At 40.3% G+C, this 20,125-nt stretch overlaps 1 protein-coding gene across 1 annotated transcript in view; it reads right to left on the bottom strand.

The window, feature by feature from the left end:
* Positions 1-12,366: 12,366 nt before the first annotated feature.
* Positions 12,367-20,125, bottom strand: part of DSG4 (desmoglein 4) — a 31,610-nt gene continuing 23,851 nt past the window's right edge. Inside the window, exons 12-14 of the mRNA XM_031658993.1 lie at positions 18,903-19,046; positions 17,035-17,423; positions 12,367-15,368 (exon numbers count right to left, since the gene is read on the bottom strand). Of these exons, the coding sequence (XP_031514853.1) occupies positions 14,601-15,368; positions 17,035-17,423; positions 18,903-19,046 (1,301 nt within the window). The 3' untranslated portion in view covers positions 12,367-14,600. The remainder of the gene's footprint in view (positions 15,369-17,034; positions 17,424-18,902; positions 19,047-20,125) is intronic.

The following is a 20,125-nucleotide window of genomic DNA, read 5'->3' as shown; positions in this document are numbered from 1 at the left end:
GCTGCATAGTATTCCATGGTGTATACATACCACATTCCCTTCATCCAGTCCATCACTTATGGGTAACTGGGTTGATTCCATGTTTTTGCTATTGTGAATAGTGCTGTGATGAATATATGGGTGTATGTGTCCTTTTGGTAGAGCAATTTATTTTCCTTTGGGTATACACTCAGTAATGGGATTGCTGGGTAGAATGGTAGATCAATTCTTAGTTCTTTGAGACATCTCCTAACTGCTCTCCACAGTAGCTGGAGGAATTTACATTCGCACAGTGTATCAGTGTCCACTTTTCTATGCAGCCTTGCCAACATCTGTTATTTTCTGACTTTTTAACAAAAGCCATTCTGACTGGAGTGAGATGCTGTCTTACAGTGGTTTTGATTTATATTTTGTGGTCCGCTTTTTAAGAAGAGTTTTTTCAATGCCTAGGGTCAATCTTTTATGCCAACAGCAATAAATACAGGTAGTCTTCAATTTTCATTTGTTCCCCTTTCATTCAACTCTTATCTCCTTTATATATTGGCACCCTGACACTACCTTTCTCATGCACAATTCAGCTAGTGAACAAACACTTTGTGCTAGCACATGCTACCTGCCTGCCAACACTTCAGTAACCAGACAATACACACTGTTATCGGTAAAATGGATTTATACAATTTTATTTATAAAAAGTATATATAAATAAATGGATGTATATAATTTCTATAATTGTTTGAATAATTTTATTGCCTTTTACCTTATTATTTTCAAAAATGATAAGACATCTCACAATCTTTTGTTTGCTTTCTTAATCCATAAAAGCATTGGCAAAATTGCTGCCAGTAATTCCTTCTCATTATCAACTGGGTTTCTTCAGCCTACCCTTATTTCAAGTAAGCTAAAACAGAATTTAAATAAGTTGTCTTAGTAAATTAATTTTCATTGTCTGTATTTGATATTTAGTCTATGTTTAAAATACTGTAGCAACCATTTACATATTTCAGCATTGATGATAAAAATGGAAAATTATCTCATATTTAGTGATATTAAGTTGGCTTTCTGGAAGTGGGGTTTTTCCATGTGACATGTAAGTTTAAAGTTTAGGATTCATTTATTTGGCTTTCATGTTGCTCTGGAAAATGTGATTAAAATAAATAACTTTCATCTGGTTCTTAATGCTGAGAGCTCTAATTTTGCTGCCTCTCATATAATTTTTTTGTTACTGAATTTATACGTAAGAAATAACTTCGAAAGAAAAGAAAAGTTATTAATCAACTAACGGTTGTAATGAAAGCAATCTTATTATCAATGGCCTCTCTCAGTGATCAGCAAATTTCCAGAAGTATTAACATTCTTCTAAATCATTTATCCTGTGTAAATGTCACAATGGAAAAGGCAAAGTTACAAATTAATGCCGCAGTTTTAAAGACATCAAAGTTATTAATGTATAAATTCAATTTAATTTTAATTAATTCTAAACATATCCTTCAAATTTCTTTTAACTTGAATGTATTAGAAGTGACAAGATAATAATAATAAAAGAAGAGTCAATGGGTGGGGACTGTACTTACCAGATAGTAAAACACGCTGAAAACAGTATACTACAGCTGTAACAATAGTCAGAATTATCAGCATACCCAATAATATATCAATCTAATAGAAGAGAGACTAGAAATGTACTTAAGTATGTATGGTAATTTATAATATTGATTGATTATTTATTATCAACTAATATTTACTGAATGCCAAATTCTGTATAATGATGAGTAATATCAAGTAATTATAATCTTTATTAGATTACTAAACATTAAAAAGCTGATAACATCAATTATTATTAGGTCTATGGCTAAGCAAGCTCTGTCAGGAACAGCTGGCAGAAGTGTAAATGGACATTCTTGTTGACAGAAAAATTTGGGAAAACGCTATAAAAATTATGTGTCCATATACTTTGATATGGCATCCCTCTTTAAAGAGTCTATCCTATACAAATATTTCAATTTCCATGTGTTTGTTCTTATATGTACATGTATATTATGTCTATATTAGATATGTAAATATTCATTGTAGCATTATTTGTAACAGCAAAAACTGAAATCAACCTAATTTTCTGGTCATAAGAGAATGGTTAAAAAGGTGTGGTGCAAATTTATGAATATTATGCAGATTTTTGAATGAATGAGGTTGATAAACATGTGCTGACACAACATGATGTTCATAAGGTGAGAAAATCAAGCTACAGAAAAGTATACTAGAAAAAATTCGATGACAAACTCTTGGCACTGAATTCACAATCTAATACCTCTGTTTGGCTAACTGTAGGAAAAGCAGATCTGCTGCCACTGCTTTAAAAACTGGCTGTGTTGGGTATCTGTGCTGGATTGATAATTACCAATTGTCAATTTTGCTCTTCCATCACCCACTTTAAGGCCTTTGTGGAACTATGTTTCCCAGCTTCACTTTCTCTGTAGCATTTTTAGAATTTAGTTTATCCATCTATACCACAATTTCTTTCAAAAAGCATGTGAAGTTATTTTCTGTGACTTTATTTTAGCACTCTTTCTGCAAAAGATCAATTTCTCCGGAAATGTGATTGTCTTGTTAGTTAATATGCTTGCGTCTTCTCCTAAAGGGTGACATTGACACAAGCTTTTTGGAGATCATTCAGAAGGCTGCTATCTAGAGGCGACACTGTTGAACTGCAGACACTTACTTTCAGGTGCTTGAGAGAACTTGACTATATTTTTCACTTCTAAAATTAAATGAATGCATGCTATATACTAGACATTCTAACACCACAGATACAGAAAAGAGAAATGCATTGTCTGTATTCTTAAGGGGCTCACAGGCTAGCAAGCACAGGGAAGTAGTGTGGTAATTTCTGAAGGGAATAAAGGAGAGCTAGCTATAACAATAGTCAGAATTATCAGCATTACCTAATCATATATCAACCTAATAGAAGAAAAACTATTAGCAGCACCCAAGCAGGCTGGGGTGGTGGAAGAGATAACAAGAAATGCTTCTGAGAAGTGGCAATGCTTGAGGTAAGGAAAAGCCAAACAGATGAGGGCAGTGGAGAGGGCTCCAGATTAAGAAACTAGGGTGGAGCAGTGTGACAGAGGTATGAGAAAGCAGGCCCTGTTCTAGGAACTACAATTAGTCTGAACACCTCACTTAAAATGATAAAAATGGGAAGGGCATTCAATGTGCAAATACTTTGACTAACAAGTAAGATGATTAATTGGAATGGTTTTAGAAACATCAAGGACCTGCTCACCTCAGTGGTGAGCTAAAGGATTTCCTAGGCTTGGAATGGTGACTTATCAGAAGATCCTGACTTCCACAGAGACAAATACTAGGCTCTCCACCTCAGTGAACAAGCCACGTGGGTGTCTCAACAGAACACAGACAGACTGTCATGAGGATTCCTGAGGGCCATCTCAGTGCCACCTCATAAAATTGGGCCTGCCCATTGGCCAGCACAAAAAATTTCACTGGTTCTCAATTTCCTACCAAGTTAAATCCAGCCTCCTAATTGGATTCAAGACCCTTCTATAGGCTGCTTTCATATATCCTTCCAGAACTAAATAAAAAGAATTTGGCGTATAGCAGTAAGATTTTTGGAGTGAGTCCTGGGTTTGGATTTTAATTTTGCTACCCACTTAACCTCTAACAAAAATGATTTCTGGCCACGTGCGGTGACTTACGCCTGTAATCCCAGGACTTTGAGAGGCCGAGACTGGCGGATCACTTAAGATCTGGAATTTGAGACCAGTCTAGTTTAGTAGAAACCCTGTCTCTACTAAAAATACAAAAATTAGCCATGTGTGGTGGCATGCACCTGTAATCCCAACTACTCATGAGGCTGAGACAGGAGAATTGCTCGAACCCCGGAGGTGGAGGTTGCAGTGAGCCGAGATCGCGCCATGCACTCCAGCCTGGGATACACAGTGAGGCTCCATCTCAAAAAATAAAAAAGGATTTCTCTTAGCTCAGCTTTTGTGTCTTCATCTATGACATGGGTATAAATCATACCTCATAGTGTTATTTTGATAATTCAGTAGGATAGTATATTTTGAGTAATTAATGCAGTAACCATCATTTAAAAATGACTGACTATATGATAATTTTAAAATTCCTATTTTGTTTCAGACATTTTTGTTTTGATTTAATTTAATGTAACTTAATTTAGGAGAGCTAAGTAATTAAACATGAGGCCAAAGTACATAAGAAAGTGGCAGTCTTTTATTGCAAATATGCATACACTCTCGGATGAGGTTCTCTGGTCCTCAGGTGTGGGGGGCCAGGGAAGTCGCGCCGGCGCTCTCAGGTGATGTTCTCCGGTCCACGAATGTGGGGGGCCGAAGAAGTCACACCGGCTCCGGCCAGCAGCGGACTTTTATGCCTGGGAGCTGGAAGGGGAGGAGTTCGGGGTGTGTGTGTAGGAGTGGCTTCTTGAATTTCGGTGTCCTCGGCTTGACGTCATTCTGCGCATGCTCAGTTGATTTGGTTCTTTTCCCGGGCGTGGGAAAATCTGTGAAGAAGAACCCGGAAACAACAGGGACTGCTCCATCTTGTTCACCTTCCTCCATCGTGTCCCTTTTCCTTCACCCAAACAGTCCAACCTCTTATTGATTATAAGAATTTAGGGTGCCGTGGTCTGTCTGGCTGCTTCCTGCTGTTAAGGGGCATAGTTAGGGTCTGAGGTTGGCAGTCGGGTGTAGGGATGCAGGAGCATTTGGTTGAAGGTGACTCGGGTGATCTCTTGGACCTTGGCTCGGAAAAAATTTTATTAGAATGGGAGCAAGACATAACATAAGGCAGAGGATTAGTATGGGAATTAGGAATGGAAGCATCTGCTGTACTACAGGCGGTAGCCATACCAGTGGTCCGGGGGTTAAGGGGGCGTTAAATTGTTGAAGCTAGGGAAACCCCGATAATTAAGGGAAGAAAAACAGCCCGCTTTTGGATGTTATTGCTGGAGCTGAGCTGGGAAGCTAGTTCAGACAATTCTCCTTCGCTATATAGGGTTAAGCTAGGCACTAAAGATACCGGAACGCAAAGGGACTGGGTGATGGAGGTATGGTTAAGAGTTTTAGATAGAGTTTGGTTACACCAAAAGTAGCCTTCAACAGGGGCCGTCTGGGTCCTGCTGGGAGCTTATGTGCAATTACACCATGAAGAGTTTGGCGTAGAGTAGCAAAAAGGAATCTCTGTCTCACTGTCTCTCTTCATCTCTCTCTCTGTCTCTCTCTCTGTCTCTCTCCATCTCTGTCATCTCTGTCTCTCCCCATCTCTATCTTTGTCTCTCTCCACCTCTGTCTCTCTCCATCTCTGTCTCTGTCTCTCTCCACCTCTGTCTCTCTCTATCTCTGTCTGTATCTCTTTGTCTCCATCTCCATCTCCGTCTCCGTCTCTCCACCTCCCGCTCACCAAGGCTGCTCCCCTCACCAACTCCCCTACCTCCTGGCTTCTCCCTATCTCTGACTCAACAGGGACTGAGTGCAGCAGAGGCCCTTGGGGAGGTCTGGGCTTTCTACTGCCTTCTGGTTACAGCCTCTCCTTCCCTGTATCTGTCCTTCATCCTGGCCTAATGAGTCCACATTTTATTTAGGGAGAGGGCAGAGTGACAACCCTGGGTGGGGGCGGGGGGGGGGGAACAATCTGCAGGGCCCTGCATGACTGAGTGTATCTGGTTGTCTGTAGACCAGGTTTAGAATCTCCATACAAAGTTAGGATTAGTAGGAGTAACTAGGGGAATTAGAGTGAACCATAATAATGATGACAAAGGTGTAGAGGGTAAGTTCAACATTGCCGAAATCACAAAGGGCACCCTGCCAAGCTAGGTCTTCTATGAGAGTAAAAAGTTGGGAAACCTACTGGTTGGGGGATGGGTCGGGAAGGAGGGTGTCTATGGGGTTTATGAGGGAAAAGTCAGTTAAGATGAAGAATGGTGAGGAAGCAGGAAAATTTGAGGAGGGTGTTGATCCTTGAGTAGAACCTGGCCACCTGGAGAAAGGGAAGGGGAATAGATGTTTTGAGTTAGGTTAAGATGTTTCATCCCAAGAGGGGGTGGGACAAGAGGGCATGATGAGGAAAGAGTGGGCAAAGCATGCATAGTCCAGGCAGTAATTTAACACTGGGGTCTGGCGAGGGTTAGACGGTTTACCGTCTACCCTAACTACTGAGATAGTGGATGGCTGGCTAGGACCTCCATAGGTTGACAAAACAGAATAGGTAGCCTCCGTATTGATGAGAAAAGAAATTGGCTTACCCGCTACCTGTAGAGTTACCCTAGGCTCAGCGAGGGTGACAGGGGTCTCCGAATGTGGGCACCGTCAGTCGTCGTCCAGGTGTAGGAGCTGGAAGGAGTCTTCCAACCCTTGAGGAGAGGCACCACGTTGAGGCGCAATGCCTGCCCTGCTGGCGGGGCAATCAGACTTCCAGTGTCCTTCCTGTTGGCAGGTTGGGCATGGCGTGGTAGGCAGGCGAGGATTTGGACACTGTTTTGCCTAATGCCTAGTTGTGCCACACTTAAGGCATGGACGAGACGGAGTGGCCGGCTTGGCCTGGGGACATTGGTTTGCCCAGTGTCCTGAGTCTCTGCATTTATAGCAGGAGCCCCTGGGAGACTTGCCCTGTGTCTTCCCTGCCGGCAGAGTGGGCAACGCTGGTTGGAGGGCAGCCACTAGAGCTTGCGCCTGAAGCACAGCCCTTCGTTTCTCCTTGTCTAGCTCTGCGGCCTCAGCTGCTGCTTCTCTGGAGTTAAAAACTTTAAAGGCCAATTTTCCTGTATGGGAGTCTGAGGCCCATCTTCAACCTTTTTTTGCTTTTTTCGAATATCTGAGGCTGACTGGGAAATAAAATAGGAGACTAGGACAGCTACTCCGGCTGGGGAGGTGGGGTCTAGCCGAGTAAATTGGGCTAGTGCCTCTATAAGGTGATTTAGGAAGGAAGCCGGGTTCTTATCTGGGTGCTGGATGATTTCCTTTAGTTTATCAAAATTGACCACTTTGTTAGAGGCTGCCTGCATACCGGCCAAGAGACATTGAACCATAATGTCTCTCCTATGGTGGCCGGGCTGCTGCGGTTGGTAATCCCAATCTGGTTCTATGGACGGGACAGCCATCTTTCCTAACAGGACGGTGGCATCGGTTAAATGCCATTGATCTGCATGTTGCCTGGCGGCTGCGAGAATGCACTCTCTTTCCTCTGGGTTAAGAGTGGAAGTAAGAATGACATGTAAGTCATGCCAGGTAAGGTTATATGCTCTGGCCTAGGTATCGAAACTGTTTGGACTATTAGGTGGGGTTGCCTGAGAAGTCGCCAAGTCGTTCTTCAATTTTGGAAAGGTCAGCCAAGGAAAAGGGGACGTGGACTCTAACCACGCCTTTGGCTCCAGCAACTTCTCGGGGTGGGGGAGGGGGCAACAAACTAGCAGGGGAGGTTGGAACAGACTGACCAGTAGGGTAGGTTAAGACAGGCTGACTGGTAGAGGGGGTTGGGGCAGGCTGACTGGTAGAGGGCTGACTAATGGGGGCCGCTACCGCGGTCTTGGAGCGAGTGTGGGCGGAAGTGGGAGAGGTAAGAGGAGTGGCTGAGGGAGGAGTGTCGGGAGGGGCGGTAGGAAGTCCATAGGGAGGGGGGCTTGGAAAGTCGGGAGGGAGGTCGCCTACCGTCCGGCCCCATCTGAAATGGAGGTGGAGTCCTCCTCAGTTGCTGAGGTGGGGGCCAAGGGTCGGGTTTAGGGGTTTAGGCTAACAAGACCTGGGCCATTTAACACCGGGCGCACAGGTCTGGGCGAGAGCGCAAGTCCTAAAAGCCTTGGACATAGATAATTTCTGACCACTTTCCGAGCCTCTGGCAGAAATTAGAGAGATCTAATTAAAATGTTACGGTCTAAAGTGCCTTCAGGCGGCCGTTGAGACTGGTTGTCAGTCTCAATGTTGAGACTGGCCACGCCACAGTGGAGAGTAAAATCAGTCGCTTTCATTTAAGATCTTGCTGTAATTGTAAAGTTTTGAGATTAGTTAGAAGACACCCTAAAGGGGTGTCTCTAGGTATTTTGGATTGGGGATTTCCTATTGCCTTTCTCTCGCCTATAGGCGGAAACCGAACTCTACCTGGCTACAAAGCGTCCTTTGGAGCCACTAGAGACCGGGAGGCTCCTGGAGCCGGAATGGAGATTACCTCCAGGCGGACGTCTCCGTCCTGGACGGGTCTCACACGGACTGGAATGGAGTTCCTTTGGGCAGACGTCTCTACCTTTGGGAACTCTCCTGTGGGTCACCTGGTGACCAAAAAACCTTGGGCCTGCGCAGGACTTCTGGCCAAGGAGTATGAGAGGGAGGCAAGAGATACTCACCCCTAGGAGACTTGGAGGTGTGGAAAGCGATGTCTAGGTCCTGGTCCGTCCGCAGCGTGAAGGAGGAGGCTCCTCGGACCTTAGGGGGCCCTGAGGAGGGGTCTCCTCCCGGGTTTTTGGCATGCCACAGTGGAGAGGATAATTAGCCGCTTTCGTTTTAAATCTTGAGCTAGATGTAAGGCTTCCAAGTTTTGGAGGAGACACCCTAAAGGGGTGTTCGTAGGGATTTTCAATTGTGAGGTTCCCATTGTTTAACCACCAGAAATGGAAACCGACCTCACGCAGTGGCAAAGCGTCCTTTGCCGCTGCTGGGGACCGGGGGCTCCTGGAGCCACTAACGGAGAATTGAGGAACTTCAAGACGGACGTCTCCGGGTTGAAGGCCTCACTGCGCCACAGGGTGGCTATGTCCTTGGGCGTACGTACGACTCTAGGCCAAGGACACAGAAACGGACGGAGATGGTTAACAAAGGGGAGTACTCACCGAAGAAGAAATTCTCAGAGCAGCACCAGTGGAAAGCTGGAACACTTGTTTGGTGTTCGTGGCTGGTTGGGTTGGGAGCCGGTTCGCTGGGGAGGAGGTTCGTTAGACCCTTAGGGGATGTTGAGGAAGGGTCTCCTCCTGGTTCGGGTTTCTGCACCAACTGTTTTGATTTAATTTAATGTAACTTAATTTAGGAGAGCTAAGTAATTAAACATGAGGCCAAAGTACATAAGAAAGTGGCAGTCTTTTATCGCAAATATGCATACACTCTCCGACGAGATTCTCTGGTCCTCAGGTGTGGGGGGCCAGGGAAGTCGCGCTGGCGCTCTCGGGTGATGTTCTCCGGTCCACGAATGTGGGGGGCTGAAGAAGTCACACCCGCTCCGGCCGGTGGCGGACTTTTATGCCTGGGAGCTGGAAGGGGAGGAGTTCAGGGTGTGTGTGTAGGAGTGGCTTCTTGAATTTCAGTGTCCTCGGCTTGACGTCATGCTCAGTTGATTTGGTTCTTTTCCCGGGCGCGGGAAAATCTGTGAAGAAGAACCCGGAAACAACAGGGACTGCTCCATCTTGTTCACCTTCCTCCATCTTGTCCCTTTTCCTTCACCCAAACAATTTTTAAGTAAGTTTAATTTGGCTACTTAATAGTCTTTGGATTTACCCTGTGTTTTGACTTTTATATCTTTGTAATTTCCATCAGACAAAATTCTATATCATCTTCAAGGATTCTTCCTCAATTCCCCTGATTGAAAATAATTATTCTTTCCTTATTCTATAGAAATTGTTTCTCTGGTACAGAAACAATAGTAATAATTTTGGTGAATAGAGAATCAGTGAAAAAAAAATTGTACAGGAAAATTTTCTTACCCTTTTCACAAGTACTATTTTCACCTCTTTCAAAAATTTTTATTTATTAATTAAATGCTTGGTACTATTTTATTTTAAATTAATTTCTTAAATCTCATGCCCCAAGATTGAATCCAGTGGGAAGAGATAATTTTTTTAAACTTTTATTTTAAGTTCAGGGGTACATGTACATGTTTGTTATATGGGTGAACTTGTGTCATGGGGATTTGTTGTACAGATTATTTTGTCACCCAGATATTAAGTGTAGTACCCATTAGTTATTTTTCCTGATCCTCTCCCTTCTCCCACTCTCCACCCTCCAATAGGTTCCATTGTCTGTTGTTCCCCTCTATGTGTCCATGTACTGTCATCATTTAGTTCCCATTTATAAGTGAGAACATGTGGTATTTGGTTTTCTGTTCCTGCATTAGTTTGCGAAGGATAATAGTTTCATCTCCATCTGTGTTCCTGCAAAAGACGTGATGTCATTCTTTTTATGGTTGCATAGTATTCTGTGGTGATACTTAACTTTTTAATTGCAATGTCTACAATAATTTATGGAGTTCATTAAATTTATGTTATTTTGTAATGAGCATTTACTAATAAAATAATTCTATTGATAAATTTTATCATTAAAAAACAAATGAATTACTCTAAATTTTAATTTATAAGTGAATTCATGCCCCTGTACTGTGGGGCATGATAAAGATGATGATTATTTATAATGATAAAGATGATGATCTATAAAATGGGAAAAGATTTTCTGAATTTGTCTGTGTTTACATATAAAATACTACATTAACCAAAGAGAAAATAAAACATTGTTTCCTCATCATATGTAGTTTTTAAATAAATACATAAAAAATTACATTTAGTAATTAATACACCATGATCAGAAATAACTAGTTCAAAAGAAGAATTTTTTTAGAAAGTAACTTTTTTCTTTAACAAGTTTATTAATTCTGTGTTCTTAATGTTTTCCTTTCCCTTCACCTAAGACTTTTCCAAGATTACCTATTAATTCACGTAATGATGCTACCCCCTCAAGTAATTTCACAGGGCAGGAAATATGATTCGACTATATGTTATCATATTTATTTAAAAAATATAATTTCTTGAGCTTTTGGGTTCATTTTCAAACCTTAACATAAACACGATATCATTTTTACTTCTTACACAAATTAACACCCTGAGTTTTAAGCAGTAAAGAGAATATTGGTTTATGCTGTTTTGTTTGAGATGACATTTAAAAAATATGTCCATTTTGGAAGCTTGAGTTGCATCTGAATGATACTGATCACCTTGGAATGGTGGAAGAGTTCTCCTTACTAACAATGTTGAGAGAAAATTACATTGTTCAGCTCTTGTTTCCACAGATAGTATGGAGGAGGGCATCTATTAGAGGTAAATCTTTTCTTTGGAAGCAGCTTTAAGTCTTTGTGTATTGATAAAGAGAAGAAAAAGCTCCCAGGAACATTTTCTTATCCTTTCACAAGTGGTGTTTTTACCTCCTTTAAAAATTGTAAGCAGGGCCAGGCGTGGTGGCTCACGCCTGCAATCCCAGCACTTTGGGAGGCCGAGGCAGGTAGACTGATTGAGGCCAGAAGTTTGAGACCAGCCTGGCCAACATGGCAAAAATCCGTCTCTACTCAAAATACAAAAAATTTAGCCGGGTTTGGTGGTGCGCACCTATAGTTCCAGCTACTCGGGAGGCTGAGGCACAAGAATCGCTTGAATCTGGGAGGTGGAGGTTGCAGTGAGTCAAAATCACGCAACTGCACTCCAGCCTGGGCAACACAGCAACACTGTCTCAAAAAAAAAAAAAAATTACCTATTAGTTAAATGCTTGGTATTATTCCTCATTTCTTTAATCTCATAGTGTTTTGACTATTTTGTAATTCTTAGAATGATTGTCCTAATAGAATGCAACTCTAGCTTTGCAGGTCAATTTCCACTTTTTTGGTCAGTTTAAAATATAAAAAAATCCAAATTTAAAATAGTCACTATATTCTAGAAGAGAAAACTGATTGAGTTCATTTTTATAATTTTTGACATGTTTTAAATCTTAAACAATAACAGTAATTCAAAATACACTCAACAAATTTCTCTAACAACAACATGCATTTCTATATACCAAGAGTATGATCCTACTTATCCATTTGTAGTTAAAAAAATTCAAACAGTATGGAGATTTCGCAAAGAACTAAAAATAGAACTACCATTCAACCCAGAAATCTCACCACTGGGCATCTACCCAAAATAATAGAAATCATTATATAAAAATACCTGTTTTTAAAATTTTTTATTTTGTTATTTTTCTGTTTCAACTTTTATTTTAGAATCAAGGAATACATGCACAGGTTTGTTACAAAGCTATATCACGTGATGCTGAGGTTTGAGGTATGACTGAACTCATCACTCAGGTAGTGAGCATAGTACCCAATAGACAGTTTTTCAGCCCTTGCCCTTCTCCTTCTCTCCTTCCTCTAATAGCCCCCAGTGTCTATTGTTTCCATCTTTATATCCATGTGAACCCAATGTTTTGTTCCCACTTGTAAGTGAGAACATAAGGTATTTGGTTTTCTGTTCCTTCATTAATTTGCTCAGCATAATGGCCTTCAGCTGCATCCATGTTGCTGCAAAGGACGTGATTTCATTCTTCATTCTTTTTTATGGCTGCATAGTAGTCCATAGTGTATATGTACCACATTTTCTTTGTCCAATCCACTGTTGATGGGCACCTGGGTTGATTCCATGTTTTTGCTATTGTGAATAGCACTGCAATGAACATATGGGTACACGTGTCCTGTTGGTAGAATAGTTTATATTTCTTTGGGTTTATACCTAGTAACGGGATTGCTAGGTCAAACGGCTATTCGACTCCCAGTTCCTTAAGAATTCTCCAAACTGTTTTCCACAGTAGTTAGACTAATTTGCATTCCCACCAACATTGTGTTAGTGTCCCCTTTTCTCTGCAGTCTCACCAACGTGTTAGTTTTTGACTTAACGAAAGCCATCCAATGCAAACTTTAAGAGAGAAATGCCCATGTCAGGATTTGCCACAGAATGGAGTGTGTACCAGATGCTATGTGGCTGGTTGTTGCTTGAGTGTTAAATCACCATGAGACCAATGCTCCTTAGCCACCCCATGGATTGCATCAATTATAGAGTAGTAAAATATACTAAAGTAAGAAATGGATGTAGCAGCTGGCAGTATACATAATTTGGAAAATATCAGGAAATATGTAAATAACCTTCTAGCATTATAATGTTTTAGCTATTCTGTGCTTATACGTCATAAAACTTAAGTTTTTGAGAGACAATTTTTCTTCCAATTAGGGAATAGCAAAGAGTATGCAACAGGCAAATTTGGGTCCTCTTCATATCTGCTGAAGTTATAGTATAAAAAAGCAAACTGGCTAGGGTATCTGAACAATGGGTTCAAGGCTTTGCAGCACAACTAGCTGGTTGGGATCATTTAACCTCTCTATTTCTAGATTCCTTGTCTAGAAAATGAGAGAATTGGGTAAGAGGTTATCTGAGATGACTTAAATTCTACAATAGTTTTATTCATAAAGGAGCAAAAGGTAGGCAAGAAGCACTACAATTATTTCCCTTCAAAAGGATTAGGCCTTGAAAATAAGTTTATTTCATTTACATTATCTCAGTCACATTATTGCTGCTACTCTATACATATTTTACAGAATTAAGTAAAATTACCTGGCTAGTTTCTTTTTCTCAAGTCAGCTTTATGCCTACTAAAAGTAAGCAATCTATGTATGTGTTTCCATTTTATTTATTCAACATAAACAGTAGTGTTGCAAAGAGAAACACAACTTTGTAATGGATTTAAATAGTTGGTTAATTATTGTTGTTAGGAACTTAAAGCCATATCCCAGAGTTTTATTTTAAGTCTAGAAATGAATAGAAACTCTATGAAGGCAGAAACCATGTCTGTCTTCTTCACCTGTATATTCACAGAGCCATGACTAGCACTCAACACCTAGTTGCTTCTAAGTAAATATTGTTGAATATATGAATAACTACAGAGTGCTTTTGAAGAATATCTGCTTGCCAATTGAAAGCTCTATGATTCAGTTCTATGAAATTGATTAAGCCATATTTCATGTATTTTTCTGACATAATTGGCAACAGTAGGGAAAAAATTCCCTGTAAGTGGGGAAAACTCTAGTATTTCCTCAATAACTCTTTCTACTTTAGGATTGTCATAATTTTTTTGCTATTCTAGATTAATTTACAGTTAATCTTATAAATCAATAAAATTCAATAAAAATATATATTTTTTCTTCAATGAACCATTTCCAGCGATGCTTTCAGTTGGCAAACTCTTTCCTTATTATATTAAGCATGACCTATTGCTTAATAGCATGCAATCTTGAAAAATCTTTTGAAGAGACAAATGACTTCAGATATCTGAAGATATTGACCGATACTCTACGTTCCTTTTCAATTTCCTTTCAGAAATGTACATTTTCATTCAATTTTTCAATTAAAAGTTTTAATATAAATATTTCTCTAAAGAAAAATATGGCTGGTGGATGTAGACAGGGCTTCTTTTGTAACTTCCAAGAACAAGGCATCTTGGCTGACAAGATTGGTGCTACAGGCCTCAAGACCCATAGGATTCACAATGTGAGTTATGTGCTATTCATTAGACAGTATCAAGGGATGCAATACATTTTCTGTACATTTTTTGACACATTATTTAAAATCAGAAAGAAATTTAAAAGGCTTATCTAAAGTGCCTACCCATATTCACCCTCAAAATGGTATAATCAAATAATGGCATTGACCTTAGAATATCTGAGTATTTGTTGACTGTTAATATATATGGTACATTATATATCTTTGGTGGATGTATTTGTGATTACAAGGTGCAAGGTCTCCATAGAGAATACTGACCACAAAGCACTTACTGTTGGGTGTAATGTATGTTACCGTATCGTGTTACTGTGTGTCGAGATGTCACTGGGGATGTGGAGTCAACGGTTTGGCTTATGGGAAGGTCTGGGCTCACCATTTGCATCACTTGAATTTCTGGCCCTACTAAAATATTGCCACTCATCACAGGTCCCATACAAACATCAGTCATGCTACCATTGCTCATGTCAGGCACACCAGGACTAGCCAGTACTCTCTCAGCATAGATTACATTGTTGCAATCTGCTAACTCAGCAGGTACACAAATATTCCCTTGAATATCATAGACAGGTGCCATTACTGCTTCGGTTACTACAACACTGGGTGCAAGTTGAGGATCAAAAATAATTGTAGTGGGTTGCACACATTGATCAGCAGTACCGTAAGTCTCAGTCACAATAATATCCCCATGAACCACGGGTTCAGATGCTGCCACTTCTTCTTGGAATTCAGCTTCTGAGGGAGTCAATCCTGAAGATTCATTAACAAAGTAATTAGGTCCGAGCAAAGGGAGGTCAGTACTGATCGGTATACAAGCCTGGTGTGAAGGAAATGGTTCAATTTCTGTGTTTAAGCAGATCTCAGCAAGAGTCCTAAATTTTGGATCTACAGTTTCCATGCAGCTTTCATCTAAGTCATCCACAATCCAACTGCAACAACCAATAGAGCCTACAGGAGACCCTACTCCCTCGTGGTCATAAATGAGCAAGCAGTCATTGGCTGGTCGACCTTCATCTTCATCTGCATAAGCATATGCTTTCTAAAATTAAAAGGGAGTGCAGAATCAGAAATTTCTTTTCCCCTAAAATAAGGAAGAATAACAGCAATCCCTCAGAGAGACTTCTGAGTTGTTATGGAATAAACTGAATAATGGTATCAGTCACTCATTAAAATAATTGATACTATTCATGCACATTCTGTGATAGTATTTGTAACTACCAATTTTAAGATATAGTTTATAATTGCAACAACATCTTCAGCATTTTTTTTTTTCCGTAAAGAATAATGGTGAAACTCATGTATCACCAGATGGGGAATAAAGCAGGCTAACTGAAATATGAGATAAAATGGGTTGCTATTTAAGCTGAGTAAACTTATTAAATAGGAATTCATGAGGGGATTTATTTACTCTTGATGCTACTCTGTTAGGCCAACTCAATGTCTATAGGGCTTTTTTTTTTTGCTGATAGACCCATGATCTTTTTTCTTTTTTTCATGGATACATAATAGTTGTATATATTTATGGAGCAAATGGGATGTCTTGAAACAGGTATACAATGCATAACGATAAAATCAGGGTAATCAGGGTATCTCTCACTTCAAGCATTTATGATATCTTTGTGTTAGGGACGTTCCAGTTCTATTTTATTTCTTTTAAAATGTATAATAAATTATTGTTAACTATAGTCATCCTGTTGTGCTACCAAATACTAGATCTTCTTTATTTTATCTAACAGTATTTTCGTACCTATTAACCATGTCCACTTTGTTTCCCCTCCCTACTACCCTTGTCAGCCTCCAGAAACATCATTCTACTCTCTATCTCCATGAATTTGTTTTTTTCTTTTAGCTTCCACAAATGAGTGAAAACATGTCAAGTTAGTCTTTCTATGCCTGGCTTATTTCACTAAACACAACGTCCTTCAGTTCCATCCATGCTGTTGCAAATGACAAGGTTTCATTTTTTATGGCTGAATAATATTCCATTGTGTATGTGCATCACATTTTAAAAGTCCAGTCATCCGTTGATGACTGTATTGGTTGATTCCATGTATTGGCCTCGTGACTAGTGCTGCAATAAACATGGGGATGCATATATGTATTTCTTTGATATACTGATTTCCTTTCTTTTGTATATATACCCAGCAGTGCTATTGCTGGACCCCTTTTCTTAGTGAAGGTCAGTTGGTGGATAAGTCACTGGACTGAGAATAGGAGAGCTATCTTAGGTCTTAATCTAGCACAAGGCGTGGTGATGCTGTGTTCCTGAGTTTTAACTCCTTTCGTTCCCAATTCTGTCTTTATATTTTCTCTTTTCTGTTGGAGGCTCCCGGAGAACATGAAGGACATCAAAAAAAGAGGTCATAAATGTACCTTTTTTCCTCCTTGATGAACATTTTCCTGCTTTGCTACTGCTATGGGAAACAAGGTGAGGAATCAAGGAAACGGAAGATAGAAAAATGGAAAAGGGAAGTGGAGAATGATGAGGGGTGTGGCCTTGTTCACAGTACTAAGATGTGCTATGGCAGTTGAATATGAAATCCTGCGGCAAATTAGTATTTTGTGTTTTAAGGAGAAGTGAAACATTTTTTATTCAGGTTTGGGATAGGGTTGAGAATAACACTATATTTCAGAAGAGGCTTACTGCTATTGTATTTTACTATTATTATTCAGTCTCAAGACGATTGTGTGTGTGAGGGCATTACCTCCGAGAAGTAGCTGTCCAAGAAAGCCATGTTGACGTCGGAGTCAGCGTAGTCCCGCAGGGTTCCCATGGTAGAGCTCCTCTTCCTTGCGGCCCCTGCGGCCCCTGCGGCCCCCGCGACTCCTGCGGCTCCTGCGGCCCCTGCGGCCATGAGGCCAGCGGCTGTCCCCATCCCTGTGTTGAGCTCCACTCCCGATACACCTCCTTCCACCGTGCCCCCGGCTGCATAGGTGTTGGTGTAGATTTCTGAAAAGGGAGGATGTTGGTGTAACAGCGCTCGAGTTGCCTGCAGCGCGTATCTGCCTAAAACGCTGCCGCCGCCTTCTGCGGTGCCACCACCACCCAGCGCTAAAAAGCTGACAAAGAGCGATACGAGTAACACCGATACATCTCCAGGCTTGTTGACCAAAGAAAAGTAAATTAATGACACAGAGGGAGTCAGTGGTGGGACGTGGCCTTCCCACATTTGCACAGACTTCGCCCTAGACCTAAAGGTGTAGAACTTGCCAAGAGGAGCTGCAAGCAGGCGCCCGTTCCCGCCGTGGCCGCTGCGGGCTTGACCCATCCGGGAGCCCTCCAAAGCAAGGCCAGCGGCGTGACTGCAGAAACTGAGCTCATAGTCCTCCTTCCTTCTGGAACAGGATGCAGCTGGGCTCACAGGGATGTTCAGTCACAGAGCTTCTTTGTATGCAAAGGGCCAAACTCGGAATATTAAGGAACCATCAGAGGAAGCTCACATGCACTGCAGAATTCAGCACCCTTTCTATTTGGTGCAATCATTGCCAGATAGCTAAGTAGTGTGTTCAATATTCTTAGATATACGTGGGGCTGGTAAGATAGGAGAGTTTAAGACACTCACTTGAGGCAAAAGCTTGTCTGAATTTAAGAAAAGTTTTTCAGTGTATTATTAGAGTACATTTACTACCTTTTCTTTAGCTCTTTTTCTTTTTTTTAAACCAGCTTGTGTTATAAATAATGACTACAGTAGCATGTACTCTGTGCCAGGCACTATTCTAACGCATATTTTGTGATATACGTATATATACATATTTATATATGTGTGTGTATATATACACACACGTATGTTATACATAATAAAATAATCTATACAATATATGTATGTATGATATATTACATATGTAATATGTATTATTTACTCCTCACAGCAACACTTTAAAGTAGGTACTATCATAAGCTCAATTTCAAAGATAAGGAAACTGAGGCCCAGGGAGGTTAAATGTCTTGACTAAGGACTTATTACTACAGGTTGAACATCCCAAATCCAATAATCAAGAATCCAAAATGCTCCTATGTCTGAAACTTTTTGATCACCATGGCACAAAAAGGTTGAGCCAAACTCAAACTCACGGTCCTGTGCGTTTCGGATAAAAGCTATGCAGCCCTTAAGCAAGTGGCAGAGCTGGGAATCAAACCCAAGCATTCTGCTTCCAGAGTTTGCTCTTTTAACTGCTGTGTCATACTTCACTGTCTGTAGTTTCAGATAGAAAAAAAAAGTGGCTACTTCAAACAGGTCACACTTCCTCTAATTATACTGTCAAAAGATTGACAGACTTTTCCATAAGGTACTTTTACATGAAGTTGGTTTGTGGTTGAATAATTGTGAAAAATTTAAAAGGAAAAGCAGATTTTGGTGTTTACTGACCAGAGGAATCCATCCGATCCTGGGTATTTGAGGCTGTCATGGGTGCACATATATTTGACACATCCTGAAAAGAAAAATAAACATTTGAAAAACAAATGCTTTATGTTAAACATTTAAACACTGACATCTGTTCATTTTTGTGCAGCATGTAATTGTTAAGACATGCTCAATTTCAGTGGAGATTTCTCTGGAAAGTGATAGTCCACTCACCCTGTCCTCCGGATGGGCCCCTTCAATTCTCCAAGACTGCATCACTCCTTCTCCGCCCTCAGGCACAGGAGCAAATCTTGTTCCCAGGCCTTCAGGCTGTCTCTGTTTGCAGCAACACAGTAGCAGCAAGAGTGGAGCCACTGCTCAAGAAAGTGACAACGAGTTTACACAAATTGCTCAGTTTAGGAAGTCACTGGATGAATCATTTTGGGGAGCATTTGGTGGCATTATATTTAGAACAAAAATACAAATATATGTAAGAAAATCTCATTTTTTTCCTTTAGAGGATTGAGTATACATATCCAAGTTTATAAATACAACACCACCAAATCACAAAGAACTTAAGCGCTAGATAGCAAGGAGTTTGAGATCAGGTAATTGAATTTCTTTACTGACAGATTAGGAAAGTAAGGTCGTCTTTAGTCTAAGACTCCTGAGCTGGTTGGGGCAGATACGCACACACATGTAAGTTAAACACATCGTGAATATATGTTATCAAGAGGATTGAATACAGGATTCAGCTATAGGAGCTGGAGATAGGACCTTTCTTCAATCCTTATTATAGTTACACTTAAAATAGAAGTCAAATAATACTCACTAAATTTAATGGAGATATTTACAATTATTTTAAGACTGGTTTATAGACTATAATGAAAAATTAAAGCTATCAAAAGTGTTTAGCTATCCAAGTGTTTCTCCCAAGAGGAAATTTACTATTTGTTACCCTAATAATCACCTCAATTCTATATTTTAATCCATAAATATAGACACTGCTTAAGTTTTCTAAGATTCTAGAATACACTCTGTTTAGTTCTTCGGGCCCACTCTAGTTGCTTTCCATACTTTCCTAATTCTCTAGCATGGCATGCATTTTACTAAGTGGGTTAATTAAAGATAAAGAATAGAAGGATAAATGCTTGAGGAGATGGATGCCCGGTTCTCCAGGATGCGATTATTTCACATTGCATGCCTGTATCAAAGCAGCGAATGTACCCCATACATATGTATACCTATTATGTACTCACAAAAATTAAAAATTAAAAACAGATACAAAATCAGCCTTAATCTTATTACAACAATTAATTTGGCAATTTTGCCATCTACACTATGAACAGTGAAAAGTCAAGTTATACATTTCCATAGCATTTTCTGGAAAAGGGCTAAAACTAGAATTGGTAGCCCCTGGGCCATGGTTCCACCTATTCTATATTTCTGTGAA

Source organism: Papio anubis, chromosome 19, assembly GCF_008728515.1.
Source record: "Papio anubis isolate 15944 chromosome 19, Panubis1.0, whole genome shotgun sequence".
Classification (NCBI taxonomy): Eukaryota; Metazoa; Chordata; class Mammalia; order Primates; family Cercopithecidae; genus Papio; species Papio anubis.
The sequence above is the reverse complement of the archived record's forward strand: the minus strand, read 5'-3'. Positions and strand labels throughout refer to the sequence as shown.